At 37.2% G+C, this 14,543-nt stretch overlaps 1 protein-coding gene across 1 annotated transcript in view; it reads right to left on the bottom strand.

The window, feature by feature from the left end:
• Nucleotides 1-13,901, bottom strand: part of LOC309840354 (olfactory receptor 4C6-like) — a gene marked incomplete at both ends in the record, with an annotated part of 147,524 nt that extends 133,623 nt beyond the window's left edge. Inside the window, 3 exons of the mRNA XM_082682411.1 lie at nucleotides 4,891-5,192; nucleotides 11,985-12,294; nucleotides 13,863-13,901. Coding sequence (XP_082538537.1) covers nucleotides 4,891-5,192; nucleotides 11,985-12,294; nucleotides 13,863-13,901 — 651 coding nt within the window. The remainder of the gene's footprint in view (nucleotides 1-4,890; nucleotides 5,193-11,984; nucleotides 12,295-13,862) is intronic.
• Between the last annotated feature and the right edge of the window lie 642 nt (nucleotides 13,902-14,543).

Here is a 14,543-nt window from a genome sequence, read left to right as displayed (position 1 = left end):
TGGATATCTCTTACACTTACCATTTTTACCCTAGAACTTCTCCTAATGACATTTTTCACCTCCAAATTTCTGAGTCTGCAGGTTTAAGTCTAACAAAGCAGTTACCATGCTACACAACACAACCACAGCTTTATCAGTGGAGAAGGTGGTGACTGGTTGCAAATATATAAATATTCTGGACACTATACTAAGACCACCAAAGTGATGTGAGAGACACAGGTGGACACGGCTTTGTGTCTCTACTCCAAGCTACAGGTCCTCGGTGAGCATATCATGTCCAACTAGGAGAGCCACACACAGGAAGCCACACTGTGAGGAGGACCTGAATGGTAGCAAGGACAAAGCCTCTAGTACATATCACCTGAAAGAAGAAGCCCTATCCCTGTCACTTGTAATGATTACATAGTACAAGCATTTGCAGATGGCCATATGGATAGTCAGCAAAGAAGTCAGTCACACACATCCTGAAAGAGATGGTTTTTTTTATAGCTAAAGTGCCAAAAAGCATTTCAGGGTTATTGATGAAAGACAGGAGATATCTAGAAGGCGTAAGTCACAATGGAAGAAGTACCCAAAGTCATGAAAGATAACTTGTTGAATGAAGAAAGATGCTCATGGATAACAGTTCTCAGTACTGGAAAGCTGTAAACTCTTCCTAAATTGATCTTAAGCTGAATCATCCTGAACATAATAATTGCCTTTGTTTTGTAACTAAACCATGTTCAACTTATTTTTAACTTAATTATCAACATTTTTAATGTTAAACATTTATCATATTTACATGTAAACTTATTATCTTAAACTTGAATTTGTGCAAGACTAATTATAAATGTGAAAAAGAGCAGAAATGAGAGACTGCTAGGCTCATCATATATCAATATGTGTTATATATATGAAACATATATTGTATCTCAATTGGGACTTGAATAAAGACATCAATAAAACAGAATAGTCCTAAATTGGATCCAAACACCAATGGGACATTAGAATATAATAGTCATGATTTCAGGTCAAGGGTAAAAAGATAATTATACAACTATTAAAAAGAAACAACTAAAATTTAGAAAAACAAAAAATTCAATCCCCAAATAATCCCTATATCAAAATAAATTCCCAATGAATCAACAATTTTAATATAAGACCAAAAGAAGTACTTTAAAATTAAGTGCTAATAATAGCTGAAGAATATTTTGGCATGAATGAAGTAAGGAAAGTCTTTTTAAGCAAGATACAAAGCAAAAAAACATTAAATGTAAAATGTAAGACAAAATACAGACTCTGGACTCTGGGAAACAAACTGATGGTTACAGAAAGGTGGGAGGGGAGGATGAGGTAGCCCAGTGATGGGTATTAAGGAGGGCATATGTTGTGATGAGCACTAGTGTTATATACAACTCATGAATCACTGAGCACTACATCAAAAATAATAATGCACTACATGTTGGCTAACTGAACATAATAAAAAAGAAGTAGTATACAAGGGTCAAAAATACCACATATACCTAGCATAAAAAAGTTAAAAATATCACAAGTCAGAAAAATAATAATTATATATACAACAATAAAAAGGATCATTTCTTTAGTACACAAATGACTCATAAAAATCAGCATGGGAAACGTCAACAATTGAATGAAATAGACTTTATTTTTTTAAAGATTTTATTTATTTATTTGACAGACAGAGACCACAAGCAGGCAGCCAGGCAGACAGAGGAGGTGGGGGAAGAAGGCTTCCCGCTGAGCAGAGAGCCCTATGCGGGGCTCGATCCCAGGACCCTGAGATCATCACCTGAGCCGAAGGTCGAGGCTCAAACCACTAAGCCACCCAGGCGCCCCTGAAACAGACTTTAATGGGTAATGCAAAGAAGAAGAAATACAAATCATGTTAAATATATGACAAGATGCTGAAACTCAATTATACAAAAATGATTTTTTAAAATAAGATTTTGATTAAAGTGCAAAAAATAAAATAATGTTACTCAGATTATTCAAACTCAATTATATGTAAAAGATTTTGAAGAAAAAGATTTTGATTAAAGTATAAAAATGAAGCATTTTAATCAGGAACAGATGCTGGATTTTGTCAAATGCTTTTTCTGCATCAACTGAGAGGACGATGTTCTTCGCTCTTCTCATATTAATTTGCTCTATCACATTGATAGATTTGCGAATGTTGAACCATCCTTGTAGCCCAGGGATGAACCCCACCTGGTCATGGTGGATAATCTTTTTAATGTGCTGTTGGATCCTGTTTGCTAGGATCTTGTGGAGAATCTTAGCATCCATATTCATCAGTGATATTGGCCTGAAATTCTCCTTTTTGGTAGGTTCTTTGCCTGGTTTGGGGATTAGGGTAATGCTGGCTTCATAGAAAGAGTCAGGAAGTATTCCTTCTGCTTCAATTTTTTGAAACAACTTCAGGAGAATAAGTGTTATTTCTTCTTTGAAAGTTTGGTAGAATTCCCCAGGGAATCCATCAGGTCGTGGGCTCTTGTTTTGGGGGGAGGTTTTTGATTACCACTTCTTATACACTAATAATGAAAATACAGAAAGGGAAATTAGAGAATCGATTCCATTTACTATAGCACCAAGAACCATAAGATACCTGGGAATAAACCTAACCAAAGAGGTAAAGGATCTGTACTCGAGGAACTACAGAACACTCATGAAATAAATTGAAGAAGACACAAAAAGATGGAAGACAATTCCATGCTCTTGGATCGGAAGAATAAACATTGTTAAAATGTCTATACTGCCTAGAGCAATCCAAACTTTTAATGCTATTCTGATCAAAATTCCACCAGCATTCTTCAAAAAGCTGGAGCAAATAATCCTAAAATTTGTATGGAATCAGAAGAGACCCCGAATCGCTTAAGGAAATGTTGAAAAACAAAAATGAAATGGGGGGCACCACGTTACCTGATTTCAAGCTTTACTACAAAGCTGTGATCACCAAGACAGCATGGTACTGGCATAAAAACAGACATATAGACCAGTGGAATAGAGTAGAAAAACCAGATATGGACCCTCAACTCTATGGTCAATTAATCTTTGACAAAACAGGAAAAAATATACAGTGAAAAAAAGAGAGTCTCTTCAATAAATGGTGCTGGGAAAACCGGACAGCTATATGTATAAGAATGAAACTCGACCATTCTCTTACACTGTACACAAAGATAAACTCAAAATGGATAAAAGACCTCAATGTGAGACAGGAATCCATCAGAATCCTAGAGGAGAACATAGGCAGTAATCTTTTCGATATCAGCCACAGCATCTTCTTTCAAAATATGTCTCCAAAGGCAAAGGAAACAAAAGTGAAAATGAACTTTTGGGACTTCATCAAGATCAAAAGGTTCTGCACATCAAAGGAAACAGCCAAGAAAACAAAGAGGCAACCCAGAGAATGGGAGAAGATATTTGCAAATGACAGTACAGACAAAAGGTTGATATCCAGGATCTATAATGAACGCCTCAAACTCAACACACACAAAACAGACAATCATATCAAAAAATGGGCAGAAGATATGGACAGATACTTCTCCAATGAAGACATAAATGGCTATCAGACACATGAAAAAGTGTTCATCATCACTAACCATCAGGGAGATTCAAATTAAAACTACATTGAGATGTCACCTTACACCAGTTAGAATGGCCAAAATTAGCAAGACAGGAAACAACATGTGTTGGAGAGGATGTGGAGAAAGGGGAACCCTCTTACACTGTTGGTGAGAATGCAAGTTGGTGCAGACTCTTTGGAGAACAGTGTGGAGATTCCTCAAGAAATTAAAAATAGAACTTCCCTATGACTCTGTCGTGCACTACCGGGTATTGACCCCAAAGATACAGATGCTGTGAAAAGAAGGGCCATCTGTACCCCAATGTTTATAGCAGCAATGGCCACGGTCACCAAACTGTGGAAAGAACCAAGATGCCTTTAACGGATGAATGGATGAGGAAGTGGTGGTCCATATACACTCTGGAGTAATATACCTCCATCAGAAAGGACGAATACCCAACTTTTGTAGTAACATGGATGAAACTGGAAGAGATTATGCTGAGTGAAATAAGTCAATCAGAGAGAGTCAATTATCATATGGTTTCACTTATTTGTGGAGCATAACAAATAGCAGGGAGGACATGGAGAGATAAAGAGGAGAAGGGAGTTGGGGGAAATTGGAAGGGGAGGTGAACCATGAGAGACTATGGACTCTGAAAAACGATCTGAGGGGTTTGAAGGGGCGGGGGGTGGGGTGGGAGGTTGGGGTACCAGGTGGTGGGTATTATAGAGGGCACGGATTGCATAGAGCACTAGGTGTGGTGCAAAAATAATGAATACTCTTATGCTGAAAATAAAAAATAAATTTAAAAAAGTATAAAATGAAATAAAATAATTCTATTCAGGTTGTTCTATGCCTGAAATATTTATAGGTACACATTGAGAATGTGGATAGAAGGCCTCTCAGACACAGCGGTGTAGCTGTAAGTACCACCTCAAGGATGGCAGTTTGTCAATAACTGTGAACAATGAGATTTAGCAGTCTGACCATTGATTGACTCAAATACATATAGCAACAACTCTACTGCTAGGAACTCATCTTTTCACTTATTCAAAAACATATATGTATTGCAAAATTGTTGTCATACTTGAAGTTTGGCAACAATCCAAAGAGAAATGCATACATTAATTTCAGTATATATTTATAAGGCAGTATTACCTAGTACAAGAAAAACTAGGGGTTAGATCTGTATAGAATGGAATGGAATGTGTCTTCATTGTTGCAGATAATTTCATGTCTACATAAAATCTAAAAAAAGAAACCAAAGAAAAAGAAACAAAAATGAAAAAAAGATTTCCATGCACCCAAAGAAGTGGGCTGCAAAGACCTGAGTCATGCACTCATTGTAGGAAATGGTCTTCTTCTGAGAAAGGGCATCCACAATCAATCTGGGGGCTGTGGTTGTAGAGAAGCAGGCATCAGCAAAGGACAGATAGAATACGAAGAAGTACATGGGACTCCCAAGGATCCTGCTTGTTTTAATGGTCACTATAATAAGAAAGATCCCCAACAGTGTGATAAGGTAAAACATCAAGAAGACCGCAAATACTGCTTTCCGCTTTCCTGCATCCTGTGTCATCCCAAACAGAATGAATTCAGTCAGGCTGTTATTCATCACCTTACTAGTGGCTGCAGGTAAAGTTCACTTGACAAGGGTTTAATCTGCAAAGAGAAGAAAAGACGTGACATCATGGGAAGACTAGTGGGCTGACCTCAGAAATCCTTTTTGTTCCATGTTATGATACCTCCAGCTGCCTTTTTTTTTTTTTAAGATTTTTATTTATTTATTTAGCAGACAGAGATCACAAGGAGGCAGAAAAGCAGGCAGAGAGAGGAGGAAGCAGGCTCCCTGCTGAGCAGAGAGCCCGATGCTGGGCTCGATCCCAGGACCCTGAGATCATGACCTGAGCCGAAGGCAGAGGCTTTAACCTGCTGAGCCACCCAGGCACCCCCTGTTATGTTATCTCCAGCTGACTTTAATCCTCTGTGAATTTCTGTAAATCTGCAAAAGTCCAAGCCTTTCCCAGATCCATCTATAGATTCAGAAACTAACTGCATTTGAAAAACCTTTGCATTTGAAGAATAAAAATTAAGTATCTTTTAAAATTTTGATTCCTACCAAGATTGAACATGGCAGAACTTGTACCATCCTTGGCCAAGTGACTTGAATGCCTTGAAATTTATCCTTCATATGAAAGAATGGAGTCAAATAGCTGCCTTACATTACCTTAAGTGTCCCTATGGTTTAAAAAAAAAAATTATGTGACATATACACACATATAGTTCATGTACTATGTTTTTTATCTATGTGCTTTAAAATCTGAAAAACACCATTCCAATATAATCAAGCACTAACTATGGTTATTGTTATTGATATTGATGTTGATATTGTTAGAGAATCCTTCCTGAAGAAAATATTCTCACTTCAGTTCACTCACGTGTGGGTTCTTGACTCCTTCATCTGAGACCTGTCAGTATCTTGGTTGAAACATACTTTTTTTTTTTCATCACAAATATGCTCTTTATTTATTTCTTACTGTTTTCATTTTATTTTCCTCTTTTTTTTTAATGTTTTTCAGCGTAACAGAATTCATTGTTTATGCACCACACCCAGTGCTCCATGCAATATGTGCTCTCCATAATACCCACCACCTGGCTCGCCTAACCTCCCACCCCCAACCCCTTCAAAACCCTCAGATTGTTTTTCAGTCCGTAGTCTCTCATGGTTCACCTCCCCCTCCAATTTCCCCCAACTACCTTCTCTTTTCTATCTCCCCATGTCTTCCATGTTATTTATTCTGCTCCACAAATAAGTGAAACCATATGATAATTGACTCTCTCTGATTGATTTATTTCACTCAGCATAATCTCTTCTAGTCCCATTCATGTTGATACAAAAGTTGGGTATTCATCCTTTCTGATGGAGACATAATACTCCATAGTGTATATGGACCACATCTTCCTTATCCATTCATCCCTTGAAGGGCATCTTGGTTCTTTCCACAGTTTGGCAACCATGGCCATTGCTGCTATAAACATTGGGGTACAGATGGCCCTTCTTTTCACTACAACTGTATCTTTGGGGTCAATACCCAGTAGTGCAATTGCAGGGTCATAGAGAAGCTCTATTTATAATTTCTTGAGGAATCTTAACACTGTTCTCCAAAGTAGCTGCACGAACTTGCATTCCCACCAACAGTGTAAGAGGGTTCCCCTTTCTCCACATCCTCTCCAACACATGTTGTTTCCTGTCTTGCTAATTTGGGCCATTCTATCTAAGTGGTGTAATGTGGTATCTCAATTTGGTTTTCATTTGAATCTCTCTGAAGGCTAGTGATGACAAACATTTTTTCATGTATCTGTTAGCCATTTGTACATCCTCATTGGAGAAGTGTCTGTTCATGTTTTCTGCCCATTTTTTGACATGATTATCTGTTTTGTCTGTGTTGAGTTTGAGAAGTTCTTTATAGATCCTGGATACCAACCTTTTTTCTGTACTGTCATTTGCAAATATCTTCTCCCATTCTGTGGATTGCCTCTTTGTTTTCTTGACTGTTTCCATTGCTGTGCAGAAGCTTTTGATCTTGATGAAGTCCCAAAAGTTCATTTTCACTTTTGTTTCCTTTGCCTTTGGAGACATATTTTGAAAGAAGTTGTTGTGGTTGATATCAAAGAGGTAACTTCCTATGTTCTCCTCTAGGATTCTGATGGATTCCTGTCTTACATTGAAGTCTTTTATCCATTTCGAGTTTATCTTTGTGTATGGTGTAAGAGAATGGCCCAGTTTCATTCTTCTACATATAGCTGCCTAATTTTCTCAGCACCATTTATTGAAGAGATTGTCAATCTTTTACTTACATCTCTTGTGTTCAATGTCAACTTCATTGATGGTCATTATGTAACAAATATCTGGAGAATTTTGAGGTTGGCAAAACTGAGGAAAACTCCTGTTTACCCTCTTTACTATACTATTAATCTGAACTTGAGAACATGGAGAATCTCTGCATATGAATCCAATGTGATATAAAATTTTTAACAATGCCTATAGTCTAATGTAATCTATAATCTAATCTAGTGTTTTGACTTCTATATCTTTCTTTTTACCCTGAATTCCCCAGAATAATTCTTCTAGAAATATCATTTGAAAAATATTTCATAATTCTAATATAGTACATCATGATTTTTCTATTTCATGTTCTTGCTCTTAGCATATGTAGTTTCTCATTGAAATTGTATATCAATTTCTGTTCTGATTTTGATTTGAAATTATTACACAGTTCTTTTCATACTACTGTACTTCCCATCATTTGTTTATTTATGTGACATTGTATAAATTTTTCTAAATGATATTTAATTGACTCCTTATCCAGTGGGATATTGATGTTGCTTCTAATTTATATACTCATAAGTAACGATTTTGAATAATTGATATATGACAACATGGTTTTGCCCCACACACTAGAGATGATCATTGCTATTAATAATTACTAAAACGGGGCTGCCTGGGTGGCTCAGTGAGTTAATGCCTCTGCCTTCAGCTCAGGTCATGATCCCAGGGTCCTGGGACCAAGCCCCCATTGGACTCTGCTCAGAAGGGAGCCTGCCTCCCTTCCTTTCTCTCTCTGCCTGCCTCTCTGACTACTTGTGATCTCTGCCTGTCAAATAAATAAATAAAATCTTTAAAAAAATTACTAAAATGTCCTTCAGTATTTTGTGTCCATTTATTAGCTATTTTTATTGCAGAATAATTCACAACTTATCATTAATTCTTCCAAGTACACAGAAGAGTAAGAGAAGAAAATTAAAATCTGTCTCCATATTATTGAATCTATCATCCTACTCTCCAGGTATAACCCTTTTTGTTTTTTTGATATGTCCTTTTAGAAATAGTCTATCAGTATCCTTGCACCTGGAACTCTGCAACTGTTTTCTATATACAAGTATGGCCAATATTTCAATGTTGATGATATTGTAGAAAAGCTGATGAACATGCAGACAAACAGAACAATTATTTTGTGACAATGTCTTACATTCTCACTTAGTAAGCTTTTGAAAAGAATGTATTTTATTAAGTGCACATACTTCTTATCACAAAACAAGTTTTACATTTTTACTGTATTTTTTACTAAAATACTGCTCTTCTGAGAATTTTTCATCTCTTATCAGTTTATATTTTACAATCTTGATATTTTATCTGGAATAGGTATTAATCTAGCAAAATATTACATTTTTGGTCAAGAACACAGTTGCTAGAGTCAGATGCCTTGAGTTCAAATGCCATTTCCAATATGAACTGGCCTGGGAAAGCAATTTTAAACATAATCATGGTACCTCTCCAGGTAAAATGAGAAAACAATCTGGCTCATAAGAAGTAAGTAAGAAGTAAGATATTTCGAGAAGTGCATACGTAAGAACTTAATTACATAATATTGCATAATAGTTGCATAATAAGTTAAGTACTATGTGAGCCCCATGTTCTGCCTCTTTTACTATTAACATTTTACCTTATCTCTTTTTCTGTGATGTTTCTCTTGTCATATGGTCCAAGACGTCAATTTCCCCATTTAAATTTATTCTCTTTTCAACAATTTTTTTTTTTTTTCAATCACACAAGGGTTTATTCAACAAGCTTAAGCTTGGGCCCAAGTATACCGGTTGCAGCGGTGTAGGGACTTGGACCCTCAGCTTAGTTAGGGCAGGGGTATTTATGGGTTCTTGTTACTAAAACAGGGTGGGGATTCCTGGACCCAAAGCAGGGTGGTGGTCTCTGGAACTAAAGCAGGGTGGGGCTTGCTGGAACCAAAACAGGGTGGGGCTTACTAAGGCAGGGTGGGGGAAAGTTCAGCCCTTGGGCACAGGGGTCTGAGATGACTGCCAGAGCTAAGATGGCTTCTTTTCAACACATTTTAAAATTGTACTACCTATGCTGTTGTCTCATAATTTTATAATTACATTTTATTTAAATATTGAATCACAATTATCTGGAGTTATTGTAAAAAGTGGACAAAATGCTCTCCTATTTGAAATTAAGTAATATGAGTTTTAAGACCAAGGTAGATGAAATTATTCATTATGTAAGAAACTTTGTGATTGGTATTAGAAGAATACAAACCATCTGCCTGGGAAGAGTACAAATTCCCAAAGGATATATAGGCAGTAAAAAATTCATAATTACGTTAACTTTAACTGAAGAAACTTTCTAAACCAGATTTTCTGAGATACAGGTATTATAAGGAAGAGCAGAAAAGTAGGTGGGCTCCTCTGTTAGCACCTAGTGCATAGACTGACGCCAAACCGCCTAGATTCATACCCCATCCAACTGCCCACTATGGTGCAATGTTGAACAAGTCCCTTGATATCTCTGTGCTTCATTTTCTTCACCTGTAAACACTAAAAGTAAAATAACCTATTCTATAGGGTTTTTATGGAGGCTAAATCAGTATGCATAAAGCATGGGAGATGCAGGTCTATACTCCCTGAAATTGAAATGGTTACTTGTATTATGATTATTAGTATCAATTTTCCACTATGATTATTAATATTTACTTTCAAAATTGTTAATCTACCTTGCTCATTTACCTGTAATAGAGCTGCACAATGGTTTTACACACAAATTTCCTTTGCTGGCTGGCTGAAAAATCATATTATTACTGTGGATCATGCCAATTGGCTTATGGTAGTCAGACTCTCGGAATGATGTCTCCAAATGTCTAGAATAAAAAGCAAAAAAACAAACAAACAACAACAACAACAAAACTATAGAAAAGGTATATAACAGCTTTGTTATGTAGGGTCCATGATGAGAAGAAAGTAGAAATAAAATAGGCCCTTACTTGTAAAGAGTTTGTGATGCAAAGATATGATATGAAAAACAGAGGGGAGAGTATTTGAGATGAAAGAAATCAAATCAAAGTATTAGTAGAGATGATAGGGCAAAGAAGTCAATATAAACCTCAAAATTCTACCCATTTTCTAAAGTCATAGTGGAAGAACTTGGAAAATCAAGTTTTCCTCAGTCAAAGGCCATGAAAACCAGGATATGAAGTTTTAATATATTCTTGTGGTCAAGTATACAATTTCGAGACATAGAGAATATGAGAGCTGATTTTATTATGATTTATTCAGCACCTAAGAACAAAATTACTCAGTTTTAAAAAAATTATATTTAATTATTTGACACACAGAGAAAGAGAGAGAGAAAGACCTCAAGTAGGGGGAACAGCAGGCAGAGAAGTAGAAGCCCAACACAGGGCTGGATTCCAGGAACCTGAGGTTAAAACCTGACCAAAAGGCAGCCATTTAACCCGCTAAGTCACTCAAGTTCCCCGTAAAAATCATTTAGTTGTTTGACAAAATTTAGTCATCTTTTTTTTTTTTTAAATGTAGTCCCATTGGACTTTGAGCTTATCTGTAATGCAGTGCTTACATCCTTCAAGATGGATGAGTTACACTAAAGACATCCATCTTTGTATCCCCTGAACTGAGAAACTCAGGGGAAACCATACAAGTGCATTTGCTGTACTCCAACAAAATGAATCTGTGGCAGCTTCAGAATTGTCACATCCCCTCATAGTGAAGGACCAGAAGTGCTCACTCTCAGCTGTCTCTGGGGCAGGATGGGTACCAAACATAGACAGCAGCCTTCAGTGTTAATAACAATCATTCTGGTTTTTTTTGTCTTGTTTTGTTGTTGCTGTCAAGACTCTTTTTTTAGAGCAGTGTTAGATTCACTGCAAAGCCTAAGAAGGTACAGAGTCCCCATATAGTCCTGCCTCCACACAGATAACACTCCCTGCCATTATAAGCATCTCACACCAAAATGGCACATTTGTCACAACTGATCATTTAACCATGACACATCACCATCACCCAGAGGCCAGAGTTTACCCCAGGGTTCACTCTTGGTGTGGTACATTCTATGGAATTGGAATAATGTTAATGACCTCCATCCATCATTATAATATCATACAGAGTATTTTCGCTGCCCTAAAAGCAGGGTCATCTCAGATTCCCAAAACACAGAAGATGAAAATTCCTTTCACACAATGTCTAGTATTTCTTAAATTCTAAATAAAATGTCTTGCATTATTTTATGTAAGAAAAAAAGAACACACTGGGTGAGAAATCTATGTGAGATTTCATTATGAGAATTATCAGTTCATAGACACCATAGAAGCAGGTTGATATTTCATCGACGTGACTATTATAAATGGCCAATTCCAGTCCATTAAGTGGACTTCCTAAGTTTCTAAACAGAATGAAAAAACGTCAGATATTCCCTCTCCTTCTCCTTTCTACCCTCTCCCTGTTTTTAGCTCCTTGGTATAACTTGGAAAAGGAATCATTTTAAAAATATGATGAATCATAAAAATGATAAAATAGCTACTATTATTTTTCAAGTGCAATGGCTGAAATACTCACCATGACTTTCGCAGACCTCAAACACTGTGTCACAATTTTTCTTACCACCTTTCCTCTCACGGCCTCTGGACATGCATGCTCCAGCCACGCCTGACACTTGATATCCCTCATAAATATGCCCATACCATCTCATTCGATGAGAATTCAAACTCATCAAATTTTCAATATTTCTTAGCGCATAAATGACCTGCCTCTGAAACAATCTCCAGTCTCCATCATTACGTGTGCCCAGAGTACCAGCTGCAGATACAGTGTCCTCAGCAAAGCCTTCCAAGATTTCCCAAACCACTTTCTTGCTAAAGAACTTAAACTGGTAAAATGTATGTGTGTATATGTGTTTAATGAATCATGCCTTAATTAACCCTTAATAATATAATAATATAATGCCTTTTAACCCTTAATTGTAGCCTTCTTTCTTTTGCTTTCATATCTTTGTTCACTTGATTTTATATCTCCTAAGTCAAGTTCACACTAATCTATTTTGTGCAATATAGGCTAAGCTGGAAGGCAGTTTAGCAGAGAGCAGTCAAAAAGAAACCAGTACCAGATCTGTAGCTTTTGTGCTCCATGGCAACTTCTCCTTCTTGTACACTCCACCCTCCAACACCATACAAAACATCAGACTACAACTATAACAGTGTAGCCAGTATAAAGTCAGAAACAATAAACAGGTAAGGAAGAAAACCATTGGTGTGTCCAGTATATGTCCTGATTATCAAATGGATGGAAATTTCAAGATGTGTCCAAAAAAGAGACCAGCACTTATATTTATACTTAAATATAAACCCCAGTCCAAGGCTGAGTAAAGAACGTTACTAGAGATGAAGAATGCTTCCTCCTAGGACTTGCTTAGAGAGTTTGCTTCTCATTCATCCTCTCCATATATCATTCCTTACTCCAAAACCAGTAAGAGAATGTAATTCATAGGTGCCAGTGGGTTTTGGCAGTCAACAGTATCATTAATATCAGAACAACCAGGATCATAGTGTCATAGAATCATGGTATCAACAGTATCAGTGCATACCAATTGCATGTGGTCAGTACACATCCTTTCCTTCTCCTGACCTTCAACTTTGCAAATAAGAAGTCCACCAGCAGAGACTATATCTGCCCCTTCAATGGACCCTGCTTTCCATAAGAAATACTCCTGAGGCAGTGCTGCATCAAGCAGAGGCCAGTGAAAGCCAGGAACCCTGACACATCAGAATCCTCTCATGAATGAGAGAAATATGTTTCTGGAACTTCATGCTTCTCAGGAGACAGAACTACAAAATGGCAACTGCCTGAAATACCCAGTCCCTAATGAGAGGCAAGATAAAGGAATTTCTTTAGTTGGGCTTGAAAACATACTTTATTTCTTATACAGAAGGAGATGATGTCCAATAGAGAGCTCATATATTTTGCTCTCGCAATTCTGATTTATTTTGAAGATGAATCATGTGCAGTGTGTTTGCAACATGTAAACTGTACCTCAGGTACATCTACTCAGCTTTCCACTGCAGGATCTATGGGGAGAGAAGATACTCCACAGCAGCCAGTCTTTTCTAGAAGGCTTGAGTTAAACTCTTCTAAAGGGTCTGTAATACCAGCAGAAAGTTTGTTATGGCTACTCTTAGAACTTTCTAGCATAAAAAGTAAATATTCTCACTACTCTGTGACAGAAACATCTCTAAAACCAGCTGTATTACCCCAGAACAATTCCCTGGCAGAACACATGGATGAAACATTTCTTCCTCCATCAGATAGTTATAGGGACTTTAGAGAGGTTCACAAATACACAGTCTTTTTTATTTTTTTTTCTATTAACATATAATGTATTATTAGCCCCAGGGTTGGAGGTCTGTGAATCTCCAGGTTTACACACTTCACAGAACTCACCATAGCACATATCTTCTCCAAGGTCCATAACCGAACCATCCTCTCCCTACCCCCTCCCCTAATGACCATCAGTTTGTTTTGTGAAATTAAGAGTCTCTTATGGTTTGTATCCCTCCTGATCCCATCTTGTTTTGTTTTTTCCTTCCCTAACCCCCAACCCTCCCACCTTGCCTCTCAACTTCCTCATATCAGGGAGATCCTATGACAAATACCCAGTCTTTGGAGGGATAAGGACTCTGTCCCTCCCACCCAACCCTAAATGATATGCTCTATAAACTACTTAGCTCAGGCAATGCTGAATCACAGCAAACCATGGTGCCAAGGAATCCTAGACAAACCTGTCAACAGGCATATTCTGTCCCCAGAGCCCTTTTCCCCTCCTAGTCCCCCGAAGGGAACCCGCTCATTTCATTTACCAACTGCTCCACTCATGTCCCTGCTCTAAGAAAAAAGGACACCTTTAAAGTCATTCTGAGGCATAGGATACTAAAATTTTCCAAAGATCCTGCTCTTTATGTCCAGCCTTTTCTAAATAAACACAAATCTCTTAGCCCTAATATATTTCAACGAAGGTAACAACGTTCAATTCTAGTTTCATGATTTATTTCTCTGTGACTTTAGGCAAGTTTCTTAACTTCTTCCAGCTTCCTATTCTAGAAAATCTTACTACAGATATAATAA

This window comes from Mustela nivalis (assembly GCF_964662115.1).
Source record: "Mustela nivalis genome assembly, chromosome: 9".
NCBI classification, from domain to species: domain Eukaryota; kingdom Metazoa; phylum Chordata; class Mammalia; order Carnivora; family Mustelidae; genus Mustela; species Mustela nivalis.
The sequence above is the reverse complement of the archived record's forward strand: the minus strand, read 5'-3'. Positions and strand labels throughout refer to the sequence as shown.